Below are 25,009 nucleotides of genomic sequence, written 5' to 3'. Positions count from 1 at the left end.
CCACCCTACCGAGTGTCTCCTCATGCCCAAGCTGCTATAGAACGGGAGATCCAGAACATGCTACAGATGGGTATAATCCGCCCATCTTCCAGTGCATGGGCATCTCCAGTGGTTCTGGTACCCAAACCAGATGGGGAAATACGCTTTTGCGTGGACTACCGTAAGCTAAATGCTGTAACTCGTCCGGACAACTATCCAATGCCACGTACCGATGAGCTATTGGAAAAGTTGGGACGTGCCCAGTTCATCTCTACAATAGACTTAACCAAGGGGTACTGGCAAGTACCGCTAGATGAACCTGCCAAGGAGAGGTCAGCATTCGTCACCCATGCGGGGGTGTATGAATTCAATGTCCTTCCTTTCGGCCTTCGAAATGCACCCGCCACCTTCCAGAGGCTGGTAGATAGTCTACTAGCTGGACTGGCAGAATTTGCAGTTGCCTACCTCGATGATGTGGCCATTTTTTCAGACTCCTGGCCCGAACACCTACTACACCTGGAAAAGGTCTTTGAGCGCATCAGGCAGGCAGGACTAACTGTTAAGGCCAAAAAGTGTCAAATAGGCCAAAACAGAGTAACTTACCTGGGGCACCAGGTGGGTCGAGGAACCATAAACCCCCTACAGGCCAAGGTGGATGCTATCCAAAAGTGGCCTGTCCCAAAGTCAAAGAAGCAGGTCCAATCCTTCTTAGGCTTGGCCGGATACTACAGGCGATTTGTACCACACTACAGCCAAATCGCTGCCCCACTGACCGACCTGACCAAAAAGACCCAGCCAAATGCAGTTAAGTGGACTGATGAGTGTCAAAAGGCCTTTACCCAACTTAAGGCAACGCTCATGTCTGACCCTGTGCTCAGGGCCCCGGATTTTAACAAGCCATTCCTAGTAACCACGGATGCATCTGAGCGTGGTATAGGAGCAGTGCTCATGCAGGAAGCAACAGATCACAACTTCCATCCTGTCGTGTTTCTCAGCAAAAAACTGTCTGAGAGGGAAAGTCACTGGGCAGTCAGTGAAAAGGAATGCTATGCCATTGTGTACGCCCTGGAAAAGCTACGCCCATATGTTTGGGGACGGCGGTTCCAACTACAAACTGACCATGCTGCACTAAAGTGGCTTCATACTGCCAAGGGGAACAACAAGAAACTTCTTCGTTGGAGTTTAGCTCTCCAAGATTTTGATTTTGAAATTCAACACATCACAGGAGCTTCTAATAAAGTTGCTGATGCACTCTCCCGTGAGAGTTTCCCAGAATTCAGTAGTTAAAAAGTGTTCTTAAAATGTAGAAGTCTGTTAGTTATATACTTAGGAGTATATGTAAAGGTGTATGTGTTGTATTAATCTGTTTATTTTCAAGTTCTAGAAGGAAATCGCCGCCAGTGAGATTCCCCACTCTCTGCAATTTGGGGGGCGTGTCATAAACAGCTAGCTAAGGGTTAATGTCTCTTTCACCTGAAGCACCTGACCAGAGGACCAATCAGGAAACCGGATTTTTTCAACTTTGGGTGGAGGGAATTGTGTCTCTGTGTCTTTGTTTTTCCGTCTGCCTGCCTCTCTGAGCTTTGGAGAAGTAGCTCTACTTTCTAGTCTTCTGTTTCTAAGTGTAAGGACAAAGAGATCAGATAGTAAGTTCTATGGTTTTCTTTTCTTTGGTATTTGCATGAATATAAGTGCTGGAGTGCTTTGATTTGTATTCTTTTTGAATAAGGCTGTTTATTCAATATTCTTTTAAGCAATTGCCCTGTGTTGTATCATCTATACAGAGAGAACATTTGTACTTATTTTTCTTTCTTTTTATATAAAGCTTTCTTTTAAGACCTGTTGGAGTTTTTCTTTACTTCAGGGAAATTGAGTCTGTACTCACCAGGGAATTGGTGGGAGGAAGGAATCGGGGAGATTTGTGTGTTGGATTGCTAGCCTGACTTTGCATTCCCTCTGGGGGAATAGGAAAGTACTTTTTGTTTCCAGGATTGGGAACAGAGAGGGAGATTCACTCTGTTTGAATTCACAGAGCTTGTGTCTGTGTATCTCTCCAGGAGCACCTGGAGGGGGGAAGGGAAAAAGGATTATTTCCCTTTGTTGTGAGACTCAAGGGATTTGGGTCTTGGGGTCCCCAGGGAAGGTTTTTCAGAGGGACCAGAGTGCCCCAAAACACTCTAATTTTTTGGGTGGTGGCAGCAGGTACCAGGTCCAAGCTGGTAACTAAGCTTGGAGGTTTTCATGCTAACCCCCATATTTTGGACGCTAAGGTCCAAATCTGGGACTAAGGTTATTACAGCTTCAAGCCACTAAATGCTCCCTGGGCCTCCTGGTAAATGACTAAAAGTCGACGTTAGTTCCAGGGCAGAAGATAGAGTTAATCAGAGCGGTCCTCGACTCAACCTGTGCCAGAGCGTTCCTGGCACTAGAAAGGTTCCAGACATTGACAGACCTCATCGTGGAACTCTCCGCATTCCCCCAACTATGGCCAGAGTCTGTCTGCGTCTGCTGGGTTACATGGCAGCATGCATGTATGTTGTCCACCATGCCAGGCTCCAGATGTGGCCCATACAGCGATACCTGGGGACAGCCTATTCCAAGTCCCGGGACACCCTGGAAAAGATTGCTACTATTCTCCAGGCGATACTTACCTCGCTGCGATGGTGGACCAACCACAGGTCAATCCTGGAGGGAGTTCCATTTGACAACCCCCCTGACGCTATCGTATTGGTGTCGGACGCGTCGGACCTCAGCTTGGGGTTGCATCTCGATGACCTCCAGACACAGGGGATGTGTTCCCCAAAGGAGGCAAAGTTGCACATAAACATCAAAGAGCTCAGAGCAGTCCGGCTGGCATGCTGAATCTTCCTACCCCACCTGTCAGCCAGGTGGTGTGAGTCCTGATGGACAACACAGCCTCGATATTCTATATCAACAGGCAAGGGGGAGAGTGCTCGTTGGCTCTCTGCCAAGAGGCACTCCATCTACGGGACTTCTGCATCAGCCACGAAATCCACCTGGAAGATTATTACCTTCCCAGCATCAAGAATACACTGGCAGACCAGCTCAGCAGAGACTTCACCATGAGTGCTCGCTCCACCCAAAGGTAGCCTTTATGATCTGCCAGAGGTGGGGAACTCCTCAAGTGGACCTGTTCACCACCAGACAGAATAGGGAGTACCATCGGTTCTGTTCTCAGCGAGGTCTGAGCAGGGGATCCCTCTCTAACACCTTCCTTCTGTCATGGTTAGGGGCCTGATGTACACATTCCCACCGATCCCACTCATCAACAAGGTACTGATAAAGATCAAGAGAGACAAGGTGCAGGTTATCATGATTGTCCCAGCATGGCCTTGCCAACACTGGTTCGGCATGCCCATGAACCGGGCAGTGGCCCCTCCCTGACCCCTGCCCAACCATCCAGACCTGCTGTCACAGGACCACAGTCAGTTATTGCATCCCAAACTCGCAGCCCAGCACCTCACAGCATGGATGCTGCATGAATAATCCCTGAGAACGGACCTGTTCAGACGCAATCCAGCAGGTCCTCCTAGAGAGTAGGAAGCCCTCAACCAGACTGACTTACCTGGCCAAGTGGATGAGATTTTCCCACTGGGCTTCCGAGTGTGGCATCTTTCTCTTCCATTCTTCCATTCAGTTCATCCTGGACTACCTGCTTCACCTGAGGAACCAAGGTCTGTCACGCTTCTCCATTAGAGTACACCTCGCAGCCAACTCTGCTTTCCATCCTCTGATCCAGGGCCAGATGGTGTTTTCTCATGATATGATGGTCAGATTCTTGAGAGGCCTTGATAGACTCTTCCTGCAGTTGCAGACCTGTCTCACAGTGGGATCGTAACTTGGTCCTCTCCAGGCTCAGGGGCCCGCCCTTCGAGCCGCTGGGTTCTGCTCCCTTTCCCACCTGTCATGGAAAGTTGCTTTCCTGTTGGCAGTTGTGTCGGTGAGAGAAGTTTCTGAGATTAAGGCCCTGACCTTGGAACCACCATACGCGGTCATTTACAAGGACGAGCCTCAGTTGCGGCCACACCCAGCCTTCCTGTCAAAGGTGGTATCTATTTTCCATAAGGGGAGGGATAGCTCAGTGGTTTGAGCATTGGCCTGTTAAACCCAGGGTTGTGAGTTCAGTCCTTGAGGGGGGCCACTTAGGGATGTGGGACAAAATCAGTACTTGGTCCTGCTGCTGAAGGCAGGGGGCTGGACCCAGTGATCTTTCAGGGTCCCTTCCAGTTCTGTGAGATAGGCATATATTATATGAACCAGGACATCTTCCTTCCAGTACTCTGTCCCAAACCATGTAAGACCAGCAAAGAGAGACATCTCCATTCGCTGGACGTCCAAAGGGCATTGGCCTTCTACCTAGAGTGTACCAAGCCCTTCCAGAAATCAACTCAGCTTTTCATCGCCACAACAGAAAGGATGAAGGGCCTTCCAGGGTCCTCGCAGAGGATTTCCGAGTGGACAACCTCTTGCATACGCACCTGTCCCGCCACCGCCAATACTCAGAGCCTACTCAACTAGAGCTCAGGCGTCCTTGGCTACCTTCCTGGCACATGTACCCATCCACGACATTTGCAAGGCTGTGACATGGTCCTCTGTTCACAGGTTCAGAGCACATTATACCATTACGCAGCAAGCCAGGGATGATGCTGGGTTTGGCAGAGCTGTGTTGCAATCTGCACATCTGTGAACTCCTACCCACCTCCATTGGTACATCAGTGTGTGAAAAATATTTTGTGAAATTTGGGGTGACAGGTGTTATATCACTGTATGTTTTTACATCAGTGTATGTTGCTGTTATGTATGTTTTCTTACTAATGAGCATTCATGAGTGCCTTGTTCAGCTTTTAGGAGAGTATGCTAACGGTGCATGACAGCAAATCTAAAATTAAAAATTTTCAGAAGTGACTAGTGATTTTGGTTACAATCAGTTTTTGGGTTAGTGAAGTCCTATGGTTTCGGTAAGGGGCATGAAGAGGGGCCAGAGTGGTGTCCTCTTAGTGATAGGAATATTATCCATGCACTTTTCCAATGCATGGGATTGGCTGAATGATACTACTTGTGGGTCTTTCTTCCTCCAAATGGGATTTTTAGCTCCATCTTCATTCCTGGGGTTGAGATGTTTTGTCCCTGTCAGCCAGGTATACATTGAATGGCTCATGGTCGTCAATCTCAATGATGTCACTCAGCTGGAAAGAAAAAACATTCATACCCTTTTGGGTGGCATCATTTTCCTTGATACGTCCCGGTGTTCTGACTGTCATCTGTAGTAGCTATATAGATGGAGTTATGTGGTCTCAACCCAGGCTTGGGCAGGAGGTTGGCTACATGGCCACGTCTTGGGGTAGGGATGCCCTGAGGGATTCTTGGAAGTGCTCATAGCTTCAGAGCCGTGCTTTGTTGTGGAGCTGTGTTAGGCTCTGTAGAGACTAGATTTGACATCTTGTTTATATTATTCACCAGTAATTGCAAAATATCTTTTTCAAATATAAATAAATGCTTCTTTATAGGGGGATTGTGTAGAACCTCAATCCAAAGATCAGTTTATCAGGAACCAATTCCCAATCGACTAAAAATAAAGTCACAATTTGCTCAGTTTAGCTGAAAATTAGAGCGCAAAGATCATAAATCCAATTGAGAGAGCAGCTAGTTTGAAGAAATGTCTCCTCTGAAAACACTTTTTTTCCCCTGTGTGATGCCTTTTAACTCCTCTCACTTTGAATGTTAACATTATATGCTATTATTAATTCGGTAAAATATTTTTGGGATACAACTTTGAATTAAAACAGCCGTACTAACTACAGCTGTATTAATACTCATGACCTCACTAAGAATTCCTTTGGGCAAGAGGCTTCAAATGTTTTTCAGGTGGGAGATCTGTGACTTGGCTGAAAGTTAAAGTGTAGCAGGTACATTTTGAAGCACATGATGGGGTCAGGGACCCAAATGGCCCCTCCACAGAAGGATGTTCACCTGCTTATTCAAAAAGGGGTGACTTCTCCACCTGCACTCACACCCCTCAGAAGCCCCTTCATTGCAGCCGTGTGGAAGAGGCTCCATGGCATTTTGGTGCGGGACATTCTGAGACTCTATTATGCACTAACTCTCAGATTTCTGAGGTGTGTTCATTTCATCTCTGTGTCCTCCACCACTGCTGCTGGACCCAGCCAATGTCAACATAGCTCTGGAGAAATCGTGCTGCTGGTTGAGAAAAGGCCAGAAAAGTGGTTTCTATATGTATGGATAATGTCTGCCTAGCTGATCCCCTAGGCTGTGATGTCTTACACTCTGCAGACTTATAAGAGGGCCACAGCCCTTCCTCACGTGCAGATGTTTTTTCGGAAATTCCACCAAAGAAACCTCACAAAAATTGCCTGCCTTTCAGGTTCCCTCCCATGGCTTTATCAATGGGAAGAAGTAATTGACCCCAACGTTTTTGCTTATTCTGTACTTTCCATTCAGCACTTTAAAAATGTATGTTGTGTTCCTGTGATTTCTTCCTCCTTTGCCCTCCACCCCAAAATGAATGTGCATGCTATTTTTAAGGGAACTGAAAATTAGATCTAGATTCTGCCTGGAGAGAAGGAACACTGCGAAATTCAGTCCGTAGCATAGCAAATGTGTATTATTACTACTGTTATAGAATCATAGAAATGTAGGGCTGGTGGGGACCATGGGAGATCAGCTTGTCCAGCTCCCTGCACCAAGGCAGGAACAAGTAAACCTAGACCGTCCCTGACTGGTATTTGTCTAACCTGTTGTTAAAAACCTCCTTGATAGGGATTCCACAGTCTCTCTTGGAAACCTATTCCAGAGCTTAGAACTACCCTTCTAGTTAGAAAGATTTCCTAATATCTAATCTAAATCCCTCTTGTTGCAGATTAATCCCATTATTTCTTGTCCTCCCTTCAGTGGACATGGAGAACAACCTATCACTGTCCTTGTCAAAACAGCAGTTAACATATTTGAAGAGTATCTGGTCCCCCTTCAGTCTTCTTTTTACAAGACTAAAACATGCCCAGGTTTTTTTACCTTTCCTTGTAGGTCATGTTTTCTAAACCTTTTCTCGTTTTTGTAATTCTCCTCTGGCCTCTTCTTAAAATGTGGCATCCAGGACTGGACACAGTACTACAGCTGAGGCTTCACCAGTTCCAAGTAGAGCAGGATGTTTATCTCCCATCTCTTACATTGGACATTCCTGTTAATACACCCCAGAATCACAACCTTTTTCACAACTGCATCACATTGTTGGCTCATATTCAATTTGTGATCCCTTATAACCCACAGATCCTTTTCAGCAGTACTATCAGCTAGTCAGTTATTCTCCATTTTGTAGTTGTGCATTTGATTTTTCCTTCCTAAGTTCCTTCCTTGTCTTTATTGAATTTCATCTTGTTGATTTCAGAATAGTTTTCCAATTTATCAAGGTCCTTTTAAATTGTAATCCTCTCCTCCAAAGGGCTTGCAGCCCTTCTTAGCTTGGTGTCATTCGCAAATTTTATGAGCATACTATGAACTCCATTGTCCAAGTCATTAATTAAATTATTGAATAGTATTAGATCCAAGACAGACCCCTCTAGGGCCCACTAAATATGTCTTCCCAGTTTGACAGAGAACTTTTAATAACTACTCTTTAAGTACATTTTTTAACCAGTTTTGCTCTTCCCCCTTTATAGTCATTCCATGTAGACCATGTTTCCCTTCTTTGTTTATGAGAATGTTATGTGGGACTGTGTCAAAAACCTTACTAAAATCAAGATATAGCACATCTACATCTCCCCCCCGTCCACTAGGCCAGTAACCCTGTGAAGGTTGGAAATTAGGTTGGTTTGACAAATCCATGTTGGCTACTACTCATTACCCTATTATGTAAGCACCTGAGGTGCTTACAGATTGATTGCTTAATAATTTTTCCAGTATATTTCCAGGTGTTCAAGTGAGGCTGACTTCATAAATTCTCCAGGGGCTCTTTGTTCCCCTCTTTAAATATAGATACTAAATGTGCCTTTTCCAGTCCTGTGGGACCTCACCCATCCTCTGTGAGTTCTCAGAGATGATTGCTAATTGTTCCGAGATTGCTTCAGCTAGTACTCTAGGGTGAAATTCATTAGACCCTGCCCACTTAACTGCATCTAACTTATCTAAATATTCTTTAACCTGTTCTTTTCCAATTCTGGCTTGCGTTCCTTTCCCCTTATTATTATGAGTCATAATATTTATTATTTGTTTAACAACAGCATCCAGAGTCATCAGTCAGAGCCTCATTGTTGTCAGGACTTTACAAATGTGTAGTAAGAGATTTTTCCTTTGCTGAATAGCTCAAAGACATTGAGGGGGAAGGAGGAAAGATAGCTGTAGCAGTGATAGGAACATTTTCCTACATAGACTAACTACAGGCACAGTTAGGTCACCCTTATCCCTAGCCATTTTTATGTGGCATTTTCCTGTAAGCTGCACAACGGTAGAGCATTTTCACGAGCAATTTGAAGGAAGAAGGAGTTGCTTTACAGTCTGATTTAAGACTCCAGTGCAGCTCTGTGCAAGCCCAAGAGTTTGCCTCTGCACTTATCCTGCAGGCCTGAAGCATAAAGAAGCAAAATGGGACCTGTTTGTGCTCTGCACCCTGAAAAATAAAACCACTGACTTATGAGCCTAAATATGGTTAACTGTAGGTGCCTAAGACCCCATTTTTTGAAAAATTTGACTGAAGGCATTTGCGGGAGTTAGGTTAACCCACATTAGTTAAATCGGATTTGAATTGCTGTGAAGGCAGGGCAGCTTGGCTTTTAACTCAGGTTGGCTGCTCAAATCCAACTTCAGTATCCCCTGTAGGCTTAAACTTGAGCTGCTAACCTGAGTTAAAAGCAGAGTTGTCCTGTCTTCATCACTATTTTATTCCATGTTAGGTGACGTGGATTAGCTAATCTGAGTTAAGAACACACCTTTTATTTGCAACATAGACATACTCCCTGAGTCCTTATTCATGACCAATAAGCAGATGACCAGCATGCTACCTACACCTAAAAAGGAAGGTGTAATACTTTCCTAGAGAGCATAAGATAGTATTTTACCAAAGTAAATCAACAATAGCAGTCACTTAAGTCAGACAAAGAAAAAGCTTTGCTGATTCTTCTCTGTCTGTTCTCAGCTGGAGAAATAATGCCAGATGTTCCTCATGCAATGTCATAAACTTGCGACTCAAATTTCAAGGCAAAGTAGAGAGGGCATAGAAGTCTCCTGTGAGAAAGATGTTAAAAAATAAACTAAGAATACTGATTTTGTGAGTGAATTTGTTTATTTGAAATACACAAGTACCTGCTTACAGTGAATTTAGTAAAATTGTATTTTAAGTGAATCAGAATGAACTTCCCCAATTGTTACAATGCACTGCAATCGGCATTGCTATTCCAGTTAGTCAAGTTTTTCTGTAGATAAAAAGTGACTTTCATATAGGAAATTTCCACTGAAGTGATATTCCTCTAATGATCTTGGTGGGGATGTGGTAGTTACAATTTACAAACATGGTTTCCTCTTCTCTATTTATTTTGCTAGACTGGATACCTTTACACTACTTGTCAAGGCATGTATTATAATATGGAGCTAGGAATGTATGTAGCAGTGATGTATTAGAGACTTCAAACAGAAGTGAGCTGTTCTATCTAAATCACCTGAGAAATTCTTTCTGAGTTATCTGGACTGTTTGAAACTGTCAGCGCTTCACTCCTCCAGGTTGTAAGAATGCTTTAGCAGCATTAGCATCGCCATCTTTATATGACTTGCTTCCTGCTGAGGTAATATTTATAGCATTTCTGACCTTTGGATGAACTCCCAGGTGTTAGTAGCAACCAAATGAGGAATTTTCCTCTCTTCTCGTCTTGGGATGAGTTAGCTGCTGCACGTTCACAATAAGATACAAAGGAGACAGTTACAGTAACAAAAATCTAGAATACTTCATTTTTTTAAGCCTCCAGAAAATGAGCAACATTCTTGAGCATGGTCAAGTTGAAGCTACTCTCTAAAGGAGCACAGTTCCACTGTAATTTGTGTAATTAATCTGTTTAAGCATTTCAGGTTCAGATCTCTTATTCCTGAAACACCATCAGAGAGAAATTTTCATAATACTTTGGATTTCTGCAGTCCCTTCCAAATTCAAGGATTTCACAGTGATACGTAACTATGAATGAATTAAGCAGGGATAGCTTGCGGGGAGGGATAGCTCAGTGGTTTGAGCATTAGCCAGCTAAATCTAGGGTTGTGAATTCAATTCTTGAGGGGGTCATTTAGGAATCTAGGGCAAAAATGTGTCTCAGAATTGGTCCTACTTTGAGCAGGGGGTTGGACTGGATGACCTCCTGAGGTTCCTTCCAACCTTGATATTTTATGATTCTCCTTTAAAATAGATACATGTTGTTATTCCCATTTTACAGATGGGGAAACTGAGACTTAGAATTGAAGTTACTTTCCAGAGGTCTCAGAATGAGTCAGCAGCAGAGCAAGGAAAAGAACCCTGGTCTCTTACCTTCCAGGCTTGTCTTTTAACCAACATAAACTCTTCAGGGCAAGGACTGTCTCTCACTGTGCTTGTATAGTGCTTAACACAGTGGGGCCCTGATCTTGGTAGGAGCCTCTAGGTGCTCTGTAATACATATAATTAATAACAATAATACTTTCTCCAAACAGTAATATATTATCAATTATTGCTATGATACCAACACTGCTGTATTTGATAAGCATATTCACCTCTCTTTTTTTTTTTCATCAGTGTTTTAATGATTCAGCTGACAGAGAAACACTTGACTGATCCGCCTCTTATTGTTTCATACATACATCAATCCTTCTGGAGTTTCTAAGAATTCTCCACAATGGTAACGATAACTAAAAACAATGGAATAATTGCTATTAACCACTCTACTGTCCACCTCATTTTCCAGATCATTATACACTGAGCCACACCAATCTTAATACCAGTCACTTAGCCACCTTTCTGTTAAGCTTTCCATTTTGAAAAATGGTTACCTAGTTCCTCTTTGCTTCCGATCACTGAGATACAATTATGTAGTTCACTTTATTTTTACATGGGAAGGTGTGAGAGAGCCTACTTTGCCTACTGCTGTAGGTACTTGATTGAACTTGCCAGAACATTAACATGCAGCATGGATTATTTTGAAAGCTTTCTGGATAAAGAGAAGAATATTTGCAGAAATGTGCCCATGACTTAAAGCAATTCATAGAAAGCACTATCTCTTAAAGTAGTGGTGGGCAACCCATGGGCCACACATGGCCCATCAGGGAATCTGCTGGCGAGACAGTTTGTTTACACTGACCGTCCGCAGGCACGGCCACCTGCAGCTCCCAGTGGCCGGGAATGGCAAACCGCGGCGACTGGGAACTGTGGGGGGCCGTGCCTGTGAACAGTTGATTTAAACAAACTATCTCATGGCCCGCCAGCAGATTACCCCGATTGGGCCGCAGGTTGCCCATCACTGTTTTAGAGAGGACGTAATCAAATTCAGTTTGGATATTTAGAGTATATAAAAGAAGAGTATCCATATTATCTTGTTAAAAATGAGATTGTTTATTATTTTGCCATTTCAGAAAATGTCCATTTAACAAAATATTAATCGATTTGATGGCTCTCTACTTGCAGACTGTCTTATGAGTAGTTTTCGTAAATATGCATTTTGTTCTTGTCAATCTGAGAAACTCTTCTGGGGAAAAATCTAAAACCCTTGCTATCTTTAGACAATTACGTGTCTGAAATTTGTGGCCTCCCATTCAGCCATCCCTGCAAATATGTCTAAAAATATGCAGAAAAAAAAACAAATTTCCATAAGCATGACAACAAGATAGTGTGTCTAATTTAAAAAGTGTTTAAAATCTTCCAGGAAACTGTGAGGGCAGGTCAGGGTGAAAGGAGGATATATGGATAGTTTTAAAACAGCAAAAGCAAATGAGGAAATTCAGACAAATTGTTTCAACAACATTAAGGTTGAGTCACAAACCAACAATCAAAAGCCAGGAAATGCAAAGTGAAGGATAACATTCCACCTTTAATACATATCATTATATTTCTTTGGTTTTGTAGGGAGGATGAGAGGGAAACTGTTTCCACATGAATTTGAAGCAGAATGATGTTCTTAATTTTGGATTTCCTTGCTCAACCCAGTTTCTAGAACATCCCTTCTATAAAATTGTTTTGTCTGGGAATAATCATGTTTTTACTTAGATTTCTGGACCCACAACATTTGAAAAACATTTGCAGCCTCTCCTCATGTTTCTCTTTTCCCCATTACTACCTCTTTTTGTCCTCTCATCAGTGTACATATTATCCTGTTGTATGCACATTTAATGTTTTTTTAAACAGCTTTCCTTCCCCTTGCTCTACTCTGTCCCAAAAGTTTCACTTCACTCTGTCTCTGCGGGAACTGCTACACCCTGTAACTCTATAATGTTTGCTCTGTCTGTTCTAGACTGCTCTCTTTCTCCTGCTCTAAGGTATTTTGCAATTCTCAAACAATACTGTAGCAATAGACTGTATAGAATTACTGCTGTTCTAGATAAACCAGATCAAAACACTATATTGGCCTCTTTTCTTCTCTCTCTCTTTATTGTATAAAAAATATGGTATTGGGGCTGAGAAACAAAATAACCCCTTTGCTTAATCACTTCAGTAACCAATGCACATGCACTGTATTAGACAAGTTCACTTTCTGATGAGATTTCTATTTACAGTTTTGCAAAGGTCAGCAAGTTTGCTCCAACGAGAAGCAAAAAGATATAGTTGGTAATGACATGCTACTTAACAGAGATTTACACAAGTTTAGCTGTACAGACACCAGGGCAGGTGTCCAGAGTGGCTGGAGTTTGGGCTTACAGTCAGATCAGCTAGGGGATGGTGACTTTCATACTCTGCTAAGACTCTTGCTTTGCATCTTACTGTGAATGCACGGTGTGTAGATAGTTGCCTGGTTAGGAAGCACATATCACCTGTAGCATTTGCATCAATTTGTTTCTACACACTCTGTCCCTTGAGCAGGATGTCCCTTGACTGGAACATCAGGCATTAGTGCAAATTTTAGATATGAGATTGATGATGTTCACCTGTATGCACAATAGTTTATCACTTTATTTGCGCTCAGGAAGGATTTTTTTTTTCCTACACAGCATACTAACCTTGGTGTATAGAGTCAGCATTTAGGGTTGGCATTTAGTTCTGTCTCCATAGGTAGGTGTTGCTGTTATCTTTCCCTGGAATGCTGTAGCAACTGCCATAGAGTAGCTGATGACCTCCTCAATATTGTTTGTGTAGTTTTCTACCTCCTTCACTGCAACTTTTGGTTGAAGCATCTTGTGGTATGTTTGGATGGGCCTAATCTCTATCCCAAAATGTGGGTACCATTTTGGGAGCTGGTAAAGCTAAGGCATGAAAGGGGAAGGAGGAGAATAATTGTCATGGGAACACACCTCTGTCAGATATGGTTTGATCTCCCTGATCGAGAGTTTGGCTACATATTTGCAACTCCTCCTTTGATGGTAAAATAGGTTGAGGACTGTTCTGTAGGCTTCAGGGCATTGGTGGATAATTGAGCATAACATCAGGCATTATGGATAACATTAAGTCTGAATGAAAATCAATGCAGTTGCAGCCTGAGGCCTTTAAATCTCAAATATCTCTTTTGTTGGAACCACCATGCACAGCAGTGACAGTGAGCCATGCTCCCCAAACTTTCATCAGGTCCTCTACTACAACCTGACCTAACCTGAAACTTCTGATTAGTACCTTAACTTGAACCTCCTGCCACCTTCCTCTCTCCTGGATATGTCCTTCTTAGGCCTTGTCTCCACTAAGGGAGAAATTCGATCTAAGCTACACAGTTTGAGTTACGTAAATAGTGTAACTCAAATCGACGTAGGTTAGATCTACTTACTGTGGGGTCCACACTATACAATGTCGATGGAAGACACTGTCCCGTCGTCACCCCCTACTCTTCAATCCAGTGGAGTATAAGAGTTAACGGGAGAGCGATTTGCGGTCAATTTAGCAGGTCTTCACTAGACCCGCTAAATCGACCGCTGATGCATCTATCGCTGCTTATCGATCCCGTGGTAAGTGTAGACAAGTCTTTAGTGTCAAACTAGAATTATCATGGGTAAATAGGTACATCTTGTCATGCATCTCTTAAACAGTACCAGAAGAGTAGGGAGTTTTCTTATTGCTTTCACTAACAGTGGGAAATCTTGTTTTATGATTTCAGAGAATGATGAGGAGCAGGAGGCTCTGCCATCTTTGGACAAGCCTGGCTCGTATTCCCAAGGTAACGCCACCCATCTTTATGAACTGCTGAAGAAGATGACAGGCAAGCCAGAACCCAAGGTATTAAGCAAGAGAGGGGCAAGTTTATTTTAATAGAGCCACTTACTACCATTGATCTATTTATCACCAAATGAGCGTGAATTAGAACCTTATTACTGAATGTAGTGCTGAGTAATCCCATTGAATTTCCATGGAGATTACTTGCCGTACTTTGTGCTTCACCTAATAGTAAACATTTGAAGAAAATGCCCAGTAGATATTAAATCTGGGTCCTATTAGTTAATTTGCACCATAACTCTCCTAGTGCTGTTGTTGTCTGCATGATTATTTGTTTAGCAGTACCAATGGGCTTGTGTACAATACACAAGAATACAGTTCCTTCCTGCAGAGCAGGCAGTCTAAAAGATAGATATGTGCTGGGAAATCCAGTATTGAGGATAAAATAGTGGTTCTTGTATTTATTAATACAGAACAGCAAGGGAGAAGTTGACTAGTTACATTCAATTTCTAGGAATTATAGATATTTACTGCCTTTCTCAAAAAGAAAAAATAAATGTGGTACAGAATATATATCTGATTATGCATGCGTGTGTATATATCTATTCTGTGTGCACGTGTCTGTAATAAAACCTGTGTAATCTTTTCCTGTAGAGAAAACAGATGAACAAGGTTCCGTAAATAAAAACTTGGACCATTGTGTCACCCCATTCAATGGGTGAAATCCTGACCCCTTTGAAGTCCATGAGAGTTTTGCCATTGACTTCAATAGGGCCACTTTCACCCAATATATAGGGCTATACATGTGAGTACAACACAGAAGGTTCCATTCAGAAATAAAGAGAAATGATCAGAGTTTTCCTTTGTTTTAAATATTTCCCAAATGTGTTACATTTTTTTTAAAATTCTGTTTTATCTGCTTCTCAGTTTTACTTCACTGCTGTCTAATATGCTAGTTTAGTCAACCAAAATGCCCTAGCAGTGTTGTCCTATGTGCCACGCATATTGCAGTGTTCAATTGTAATGTCAGTGGAAGGCCAGGGCATGGAAGGTATTCAGAGGCAAACCAAGATGGAGTGAAAGGCCTGCAGTGAGGAGGCTTTTTTATAAAAAGAAACTAGATTTTAATAAAACATCCATTTCTTGTGTCCAGATAAACCTAGAGAAATTTTTATTAGGTTGTTTTTGAAGCTTTCTTTCTCTAGCTCTGAAACACAGTTGCTTGTGTTTTCCTCACACACATAGCACTTTTAATTTGCTGCCTCACTTTTAGGTTGTTTATTTTGGTGACAGCATGCATTCAGATATTTTCCCAGCCCATCACTATAGGAACTGGGAGACTGTCTTCATCTTAGAGGAGCTTAGAGGGGATGAAGTTATGATTCCTGTGGAGACTGAGTCTGAGCCCTTGGAGAAGAAAGAAAAATCTGAGATAAGGGTTTCTTGCAGCTGTTTCCTCGAACTAAAAAAAAAAATGAAAAAGAAAAGGTTAGAAATAATTATAGGACCACCTGAACTAAGTAGAATAAGAAGAAACCTACTAGTAGTGATGCAAGTCTTTTGGCAGTGCCTACATTTTTCATGCCCATTCATGGCTGTATCAAAATTGTGCTATCATATGACAACTAGACATCATAAGGCCTCTGTTTACAGCAAGGCAGCACTAGTGCCCTATGGGCTGCCATTTCCTGACACTAAGCTAGCTGAACTGTGGTTCAAGAAATGTGGGCTTTAGATTTTCATTCACATGAACCTTCCCTGCTCCCATGAGCCAAATCTCTAAACCTGCTTACCTTCAGCTCTTGCAGTGGAAGCCAGTCTTCTGAAATGAATTCAGGTGTATTCCACTGTGTATTACCACAGTCTGCTGATGTTTCCTATTCACAAAGAGAAGCTTCTCCGAGGTTAGTCAACTACAGCCCCTTTGACAATGATCTTAAATAAATAATTAAAAAAACACTTTCTAAGTTAAAGGTAGCTGGGAAGAAACTCCATTGATCCATGCCAGCACCATTATCTGCCCGAAACTCATCCAAAGAGATGCAGGGAGGATTGGGCTGTGGCCCCTTTCTTCTATCCACTGATCAGCAGAACTGCCAGGGAAGAAAGAAAAGAGCGTGCCGAACCTATGTAAAGGGTGGCAGAGCTGCACCTGCAGCATACATCCCCATGGAACTGCAGGAGGTCTGCTGCAGCAAGGCTCCTCTGGGTACCTACCCCTCCTGAACACAGGCACAAACTAGCCCTATACTTTAAGTGGGAGTGTGCCTCCCAGTCTGGGTAGAGAGACAGATGCTAGCTCTGCTTGAGCTGGCAAACTAAAAACAGCAGAGTGGATGTTGCAGTAGCACAGATGTCAGCACAGATTAGCCACTTGAATACAAGCCCCCCCAGCCCCCTGAGTCTTTATTTATTTATTGTGCCACTGCCTGTACCACAATGTCCACATGCTATTTTTAGTGCTCTAGCTCCAACAGAGCTAGCTTGTGTCTATGCCAGAATGGGAGGCACCCTCCCAGTTGCAGTGTAGACATGTCGTACTGTTCTAATATTCTCTTACGTCTTCCTTAGAAATTGGTGAGGTTAGAACTGTTTAGCTTCTCATGTTATAATCTCTAGCAAATGGGAAGACAGCGCTTCTCCATCTTGAGCTCAGATATCTGGAATTAGAGCTGTCAGAAAGTGGGGAAATAATTTCACAAAAAATGGTGAAATTTTAAAATTGTTTCCATTTCAGAGTTCAAAAATGAAGCACTCTCATTTGTGGGGGGGATATTTTAATCTAAATAGTTTTTTAAATGATTTGTTTACCTGCCTGAAACCGAGTTTTTACTAAACAAAACATTTCAGTGACAATTCCAATTTTGCAATAAATTTCATAGAAAATTTTGCAAAAAAACAAAAAAAATTGATAATACACTTCTACCCCAATATAACGCAGCCCGATATAACATGAATTCGGATGTAAAGCAGCACTCCGGGGGTGGAAGGGATGGCTGCACAGTCCAGCTGATCAAAGCAAGTTTGATATAACGTGGTTTCACCTATAATGCTGTAAGGTTTTTTGGCTTCCGAGGACAGCGTTATATCGGGGTAGAGGTGTATTTTTGAAAAGGCCATTTTTAATGAAAAATCTGTAAAAAAAAATTTCAACCTGTTCAGTTTTGAATGTTTCTTCCTTTGATATGTTCCTAAATACATCAGTGATACCCTTCTGACTGAGGATAAATAATGTTTTGTTACTTTTTGAAACTATTTTGTAGGGAGAAGTATTTCTTGCTATTCAAAATATAATTTGAGATGGAGACTAATACCAGTTCAGATATCTTTTTGTTTTTAATCTGGCCATGTTGCATATTCAAACACCCATCCACCCCCATTTTTGTTACATTTTGGAGGGAGAACGCGGGGAAAGGGTGTAATGTGAAAAGTAGATACTGAAATATGAGTTTGAGTGAAATGGAGTAAAAATAAGGATTGTTTCTCCACATGCAGTCCTTTTATTATAAATATCAAATATATTCCTCTGAACTACACTGTTTTCTAAACTGAGTTCAAAGAAGGGCATCAAAGTCAGTGAATAAGTAAAAAAAGTCATTAAAGTTCAGGTTCTTTCCTGTTTCACAGAGAGGCAAGAAGGAAGGCAAACACAATCTTAAGTCTTCTAGCAAGAGGAATGCATTACTTAGTAAAAAGGAAAAAAGAAAAAAGTCATAGCTCTTTGTATAGGTTGTTAGCAAAATATGGATTGCATTTATATTAATAACGTTTTTAAAACTACAAGCTTTACTGCACAAATTCCAGCTGTCTCTTAGGTGGAAACTCTGATTGCACTAGTTTTTCAAACTAATCCTTGCAGCTTTTTTTTTTTTTTTTAAATTCACCACAACTAAGACAGTAACTGCTTAGTAAATGGAAATTACTAGTGATTCAACCAAGTCTTCTCAAATATGTTAAATACATAGTTGGGATGAATCAGAGATTGTACATTTACTTCATCAAAACAAAGAGCCAACACTTATTCACAGTTCCTCTTCCTGTAAGTTTCTCGGAACCATAGCATAGGAAAAATTCTTAGTATGCAAATAAATTTCCTAGCATTGTATGATTTTTGGCTTTTATTTATTTGCACTGGATAAAAAGCATCTGACCTAACATCTGGTTTGTTCGTCAGAAGAAGCGCTTTCTCTGTATTTGCAATTATCAAGTAGGAAATTGAGACTTTTAGATAAGAATTTGATGTTTTGCTAAGGTGTAGTATCTGTGATAATAACATGCAGTGTCTCAGTCAAATGCCATCTCTCCGACACCGAATCTATGCTCAACTTATATCCACTGCTGGTGACAGCAAGTAAGCAAAGGCAAAATGAATTGTGTTGATTAAAGGAATCTGAACTGTGGGGGCCCATTGAAGGTCACTGGTATTATTGAATTGCCGTGCTGTTCACAGGGGTCTGAACAACAGATCACTTCCATATCTCTGCAATTGACTGCACAGGACTAACTTAACAGGACTTGTTCAAAACAATTCCCCTCAGACTCCTAAAAAGGTGGTGGGATTTTTTGGATTTTTTTTTAACTGTCCTAATCAACCTCTCCTATTAACCTTTGGGTGAAATGGGGAGAAAAGCTGATTCAAAGCTTTCACACAAATTCAGTTTGTGTGAAAACTGTGTTAAAATAAATTGTTGCTTGTAATTAATAAAATAATAATAATAATAATAATAATAGTTTTGGAGTAGTACCCACAGTGTGCAACATGCTGTATACACATATAACAGAAGGTGCATACCCTGTGGCTAAGAGCTAATAATCTTTACAAAATAAAAATGTTCTTACTTCCAATTTAAATAAACGTGGCGACTTTCCCCAATTTTTAGGTGTTTACATGAAGTTTGTAATAGTTGAGGGAAAACCGTTTTTCTAAATCCGAGGTTTTGATCTAAGACTGTCATGGCTTCTTTAAGGGATGAGGAAATTAATGCAAGGAATTTACAAAGCCACTTTTTCAGGGAACAAGAACAAAAACTTATTCTGTGGCCTCTTTTTTTTTTTTTTTTCCTGCTCTCAAATGACTAACGTATTTTTGGACCAAAGTAGTTTATGCCTGTTGTCTCCAGTATCTTTTTTTGCAGGTGCTCAGCATCTAGCAGGATCAGAATTCATGTGATTAAGGAAATTATTGTAATGTTACATCTTCTTTTCATCTTGGTTCACTCCCCTTATATTCTTTATAGAGACTTTGTAAATGACGTTTTGTTTATTTCCCATTCCTTCCTCTTTCTGTCTTCTCCTCTGCTGATCCATCATACTCTGGTGGAAAAGGCTGGTTCCTACTGAAATCCTAGGAAAAACACTAGCTGCAAGTATATTCACAAAGAAGATACAAATTTAATGAGTGCTCTTTTGTTTCCAGTTATATATAATGTTTCATCATTAAAAGAGTTAGAAAATTAAACAAAAAATACCCATCACTCACAACCTCAGCAGCCAACAACTTCCATTTTCATTAGTTATTTTGTCTTTATGCTCGTAACTAAATTTGTCATGCAAATCAGATGTAAAGTTGTGGTAATAGTTGTAGGTTTTTCAAGTGTGTGTTATAACAAAATTAGCAGTTCAGCTGCAAACAATAGACATTCTTCATGCAGCTCCTCAGTCAGTTCCAGCGTATCACAAATAATTAGTGTGTGAAATTAGGATGTCCCTAGGTTTGGGAGGTTGGCTGGTCGGTATGAGACTTTCTTTTTTCTCTTTCTGTATTTTAAAAGTGTGGCAGACTCCCATCAGTGAAAACTCTAAAGACAATTGGAATCTGTCCCAGAATTTTGAAAGAAATGAACTCTCAGCAGTTCCTCTGTGTGTAAAAATCAGACTATCTGACTATAGGAACGCATGTAGTGACAGGAAATTACTGACAGATATTGTGGACACCAGCAGTGAGCAGGACCCTGGAAACACTCATTTTACAGAGAGGTTGTCTAATAGTTAGTTGGGATTGCAAGCCGGGTCCCATGAGTTTTATTCCCAACACTCCCTCTGAGTGACCTTGGAAAAAATCACTTAATGTCTCCGTGCCTGTTTACCTATCTTTATAACGAGTATAATAATATTTACAGTAGCCACCTGGGTGGGATGTTGTAAGGCTTAATGAATTTATGTCTGTGAAGCAATATGATGTCCTTGGGTGAAAGGAATTATTATATTAGTGCATAACTAATTATTTATTGGACCGAATGGGAATTTTGTTTTAGAAATATCTAGTTATAGTTGTCACTAATCAAACACCTGATATTTACACAGTATTAGGGGCTTTTTCCTGTGTTTTCTAGGCCCACATCCCACTGCTGATCTCAATGGTCTGGCCTGCAGGATCAGCCTGAGAAAGCCCAAGAGCAGGCCTCCCTGCTTCAGGCAAGGCCTTGGGCCTGCCTCCTGTATCTCATCCACATGCCTTTAGTGAGCCCTAAACTTGGTACTAAGTGTTTGGAGAATCAAGCCTTTAATGGTACTGTAAGGCTTAATCAAGGACTGTAATGTTAAACTGATGTCTTTAGACTTACATACTATGGACCTGATCCTGCACTTAGCCCTCTCAGCTGGTGTAAATTGTCAGAACTCCATTGAAGTCAGTGGAGCTCTCACACTTTACACCAGCTGAGAATTTGGCTCTTTGCACTGTACTTTGAGGGCAATGGGACTATTCACAGTAGTAAACACTATGCTCAGTATCAAGTGTTGGTGGGACTAAGCCCTATGATGGGTAAAAGACAATGGTGTGGCATAAACATGGATTCCATATTTGTTAACCAAAAAATTGACACAGCTGGGAAATAATATTACTAAAAGATGTAATCATGGTACGTAAACAAGATACCTATAGATTTTGCTTTTCTAAATGTTTGATTTTCAGTTTCATTTTTTCCATCATTCCCATTCTCCTTTTTGAGTGTTTATATCTGTTTTCTTTAACTCTTCACTATTCTGACTAGAAAAAACCCCTACAACTCCGCTCTCTTACTGTTTTTATTTGCTAATCTACCATTTACAGATTGAGAAGTTAATGTTTCACCCGTGTTTTAGGACTGGTTCCCATTCAGGTCTTTCATATCACTCAGACTTTTGGCCATGTTCATCATGGACTAAAGACATCTTACTAAATATAGGGCCAGAATCTCTTCTGCTATCTTCTCCTTTTGACTAATCAGTTGATGCAAAGCAGCTGTAACTAGTCAGATGAGAATCCCCCCAGCAGTGAGGTGCTCTCAGCTGGAGTACAGCAGGTAGAGTTTGCTCCTGCATCAACTGCTCTCAGCCCCCAGTATAGAGGGCATGTTTGGAGAGGAGGAGGACAGGGCAGAGAACAGCAGCATTCCACCAGTTTTGGCTGACATATTATTCCTTAGGGAACCGTACAGAACTGATATAATTTCGAGCAGACCCTGGGCTGCTTCAGCTCAAGACTGGGGCTGGAGTAGCTGTGTTTTCAGAATCAGGGATCTGTAAACAACTTTCAGATTCCAAGCAGATCTTAGCACAATGAGAATCTAGTCCAAAGGCCTCTCCATTTACTCTTTTCATTTTAATATATAGATTGTAGAAAGAGCGCTACTTTGTAACTGCAGTTAATAAAGGCAAATATGATAGTAAGCATTCAGGAAGCTTTTCAGACGTTTGGGAAAAATAAATGTCTTGAATAAGCAGTCAAGAGGTCCTGTCAGAATTATTGTAATCAATGGTGGAATAGTATGGCGCAGTATTTTGAGGAAGCCTGTGAAAGACATGACCAGCAATCTGTATTTGGGACTTTGAAGGTCCTAGCTGGATATTCATTCTCATGGCTTCTGCCAGTTAAGGACAAAAATGGAAAATATTAATATATTGATGCACAACTTGAGCACTGGCATGAGCATTCTTGTGAATTAATAACTAAATCCCCACCAAGATGTAAACTACAAGTTAGTCCAAAAATGAACCCAAATGAAAATAGGCTGGTAACATTAGAGGACTTGATATTTGTAGCTGAAAAGTTACAGAATGATAAAGCGCCTGGTCTTGACAAAATTATATCGAACAGCTGCAGAGTGGAGGCCCAGATTTAGTTCACTGGTTTTACTGAGTTGCCTTAACAGCTTGGGAAACTGGTCACTTTCCAGAAGGTTTGGAAAGAGGCTGCATCATCATTTTTTCAAACAGTGATCAGCTTGCTCACACAATAGAGGAATAACATCGCTGTCAGTCCCAGGGAAGGGGTTTACAATCATACTACTGAACTGACTGAAATACTGTCCCAACCCAAAAATGAGAGACGACCACTGTGGTTTCCATACAAACCACGCTATATACGTTCTGTGGGATGTTATTGGCAAGCCAGACTGACAAAAGGAAGTTAACATTGCATTTATAGACTCAGTGCATCAACCACTGCTGTGGATATTGCTGCGCCAGTCCAAGGTGCCTCAGGACTGAGTGTACCCAGTGGAGGAAATGTACCATGGTTGCATTACAGACTTGTTTTCAGTAAATCAGTGGTACGTCAGGGATGCATTCACTCAGCAGCCTTATTTCCTATTCAAAGAGACTATCTGACCACAAAGTTGATTTAAGCCAAAGTAGGAGATGGAAAGTTAAAGATTCTTTAGAGGATCTCAAGTATGCAGATGATATTGCCTTACTTGGAGAGATTACTGACCAACTACAGCTAATGCTGGAAGAGCTGAGAAAAAATTAGGTCCTTGCAGCTGTGCCTGCTGAGTCTCCTGATAACCTAATGAGTCGGCCAGGCTGCCTGCCGGATGCCCTGCCTGATTGGCTGAGGAAGTCAGCAGGGTGGTTTTTAAGCCCGGCAACAGAAGTAGGTCATTGGCTGCTCAACACACACGTCCATGGACTCTCTGCCTCTCTGTGCTCTCCTCACTCCAAGCCTGCTCCTGCTTTGCTCCTTCAGTGCTCCAGCTCAGATCCTACCCTGCACCCAGCCTTTTTCCCATTCTTTCTCAGCCCTGCTCCTGCCTTCCCTGAGTCGAGGTAATCCGGCCATGTCCCGCGGCTCTGATTCCTGGCTCAGACTCTGTCTCGACCCTTAGCTCTGGCATTCGGAGTCTGACTTATGTTCTGATCTTCAGCTCTGATCCCCAGCTCTGATTCTGCTATGAGTTTGGACTCTGGCCTTTGGACTCTGAGCACTAGGCCAGACTCCTGTTCCAACCAGTAAGCCTGATCACCTGTGACCTGATTCCCTGACAGACTCTGTGGGACTTAATATCCTTATCTGTGGTGATAAAATAAAAGCTGTGGATGCCTCTTATAAAACAGAAAAGAGTGATCTGCTGACGTGCACCCAGATGCAATAACATTGAATGGATGAATAGTTTTACATTAGGAGGCTCTATAACTGAAGAAATCACATGTCAGATCAGTCTTGCATCAATGACAGTTCAGTATCTTCAGAGGCTCTGTGTGGTTGGCAGGATGTCTGCGTGATAACTAAGATATGAGTGTTCAGTGCAGTACTGATGACAACCCTGCTATAGAGCAGAAACATGGCCATAAAAAACAGCTGAGGAGAGGAAACTAAACAGTTTTCAGTTCAAAAGTTATGGTGTATGTTAACATCCATTGGTTTGATTTTGTTTACAAATGAGGAGATACTTAGACAATCCCAGAAAGTTGCAGTCTTGCACCAGTTGAGAACAAGTAGACAGCAACGGTAGGGTGTCAAGGTTTTTTCCCCCACTTTGAACTTTAGGGAACAAAAAGTGGGGACCTGCATGAACACTTTTAAGCTTAATTACTAGTTTAAATCTGGTATTCTGCCACCAGCCAGAATTTAGTGTCTGGCACACTTTCTGTTCCCCCAAAACCTCCCTAGAGAACCCAGACCCAAACCCCTTGGGTCTTAAAACAAGGAGAAATTAACCATCCCCCTCCTTTCCCCCCCAGACTTTCCCCTCCCTGGGTTGCCCTGAGAGGCTTCACACCGATCCAAACTCCTTGGATCTTAAAACAAGGAGGAATTAACCATCCCCTCTCCTTTCCCCCCACCAATCCCTGGTGAGTTCAGACTCAATCCCTTGGATTTTAAAATAAGGAAAAATCAATCGGTTCTTTAAAAGAAAGCTCTTAATTAAAGAAAGAAAAAAAGTAAAAGTTATCTCTGTAAAATCAGGATGGAAAATGCTTTACAGGGTACTCAGATTCATATAGACTAGAGGGACCCGCCCCCCCAGCCTTAGATTCAAAGTTATAGCCAACAGAGGTAAAAATCCTTCCAGCTAAAAGACACCTTTACAAGTTGAGAAAACAAACATAGGACTAATCCACCTTGCCTGGTTACTACTTACAATTTTGAAACATGAAAGACTGATTCAGAAAGATTTGGAGAACCTGGAATGATGTCCCGTCCCTCTCAGTCCCGAGAGTGAACAACGAACCAAACCAAAAAGCACAAACAAAGACTTCCCTCCACCAAGATTTGAAAGTATCTTGTCCCCCTACTGGTCTTCTGGTCAGGTATCAGCCAGGTTTACTGAGCTTCTTAACCCTTTACAGGTAAAAGAGACATTAACCCTTAACTATCTGTTTATGACATAGGGTCATGTCCAATGTACAGAAGAAGGTACACTTTTACAGTATGTTTATAGAGGTGAGGTGAAAGGAAGGAGAGCACAAGGCTCTGAATGTAGACCATGAATGTAGTTG

General features: G+C 41.7%; 2 protein-coding genes across 2 annotated transcripts in view; both read left to right on the top strand.

Moving 5' to 3' along the window:
• The window catches only part of LOC127049179 (uncharacterized), a 419,610-nt gene that overhangs the window by 85,754 nt on the left and 308,847 nt on the right, over positions 1 to 25,009 (top strand). The window lies entirely within an intron of this gene.
• NT5DC1 (5'-nucleotidase domain containing 1) overlaps positions 1 to 25,009 on the top strand; it is a 278,111-nt gene that overhangs the window by 219,328 nt on the left and 33,774 nt on the right. The window contains 2 exon segments of the mRNA XM_050951616.1: positions 14,253 to 14,371; positions 15,582 to 15,746. Of these exon segments, the coding sequence (XP_050807573.1) occupies positions 14,253 to 14,371; positions 15,582 to 15,746 (284 nt within the window).

Source organism: Gopherus flavomarginatus, chromosome 4 (assembly GCF_025201925.1).
Source record: "Gopherus flavomarginatus isolate rGopFla2 chromosome 4, rGopFla2.mat.asm, whole genome shotgun sequence".
Classification (NCBI taxonomy): Eukaryota; Metazoa; Chordata; order Testudines; family Testudinidae; genus Gopherus; species Gopherus flavomarginatus.
The sequence above is the reverse complement of the archived record's forward strand: the minus strand, read 5'-3'. Positions and strand labels throughout refer to the sequence as shown.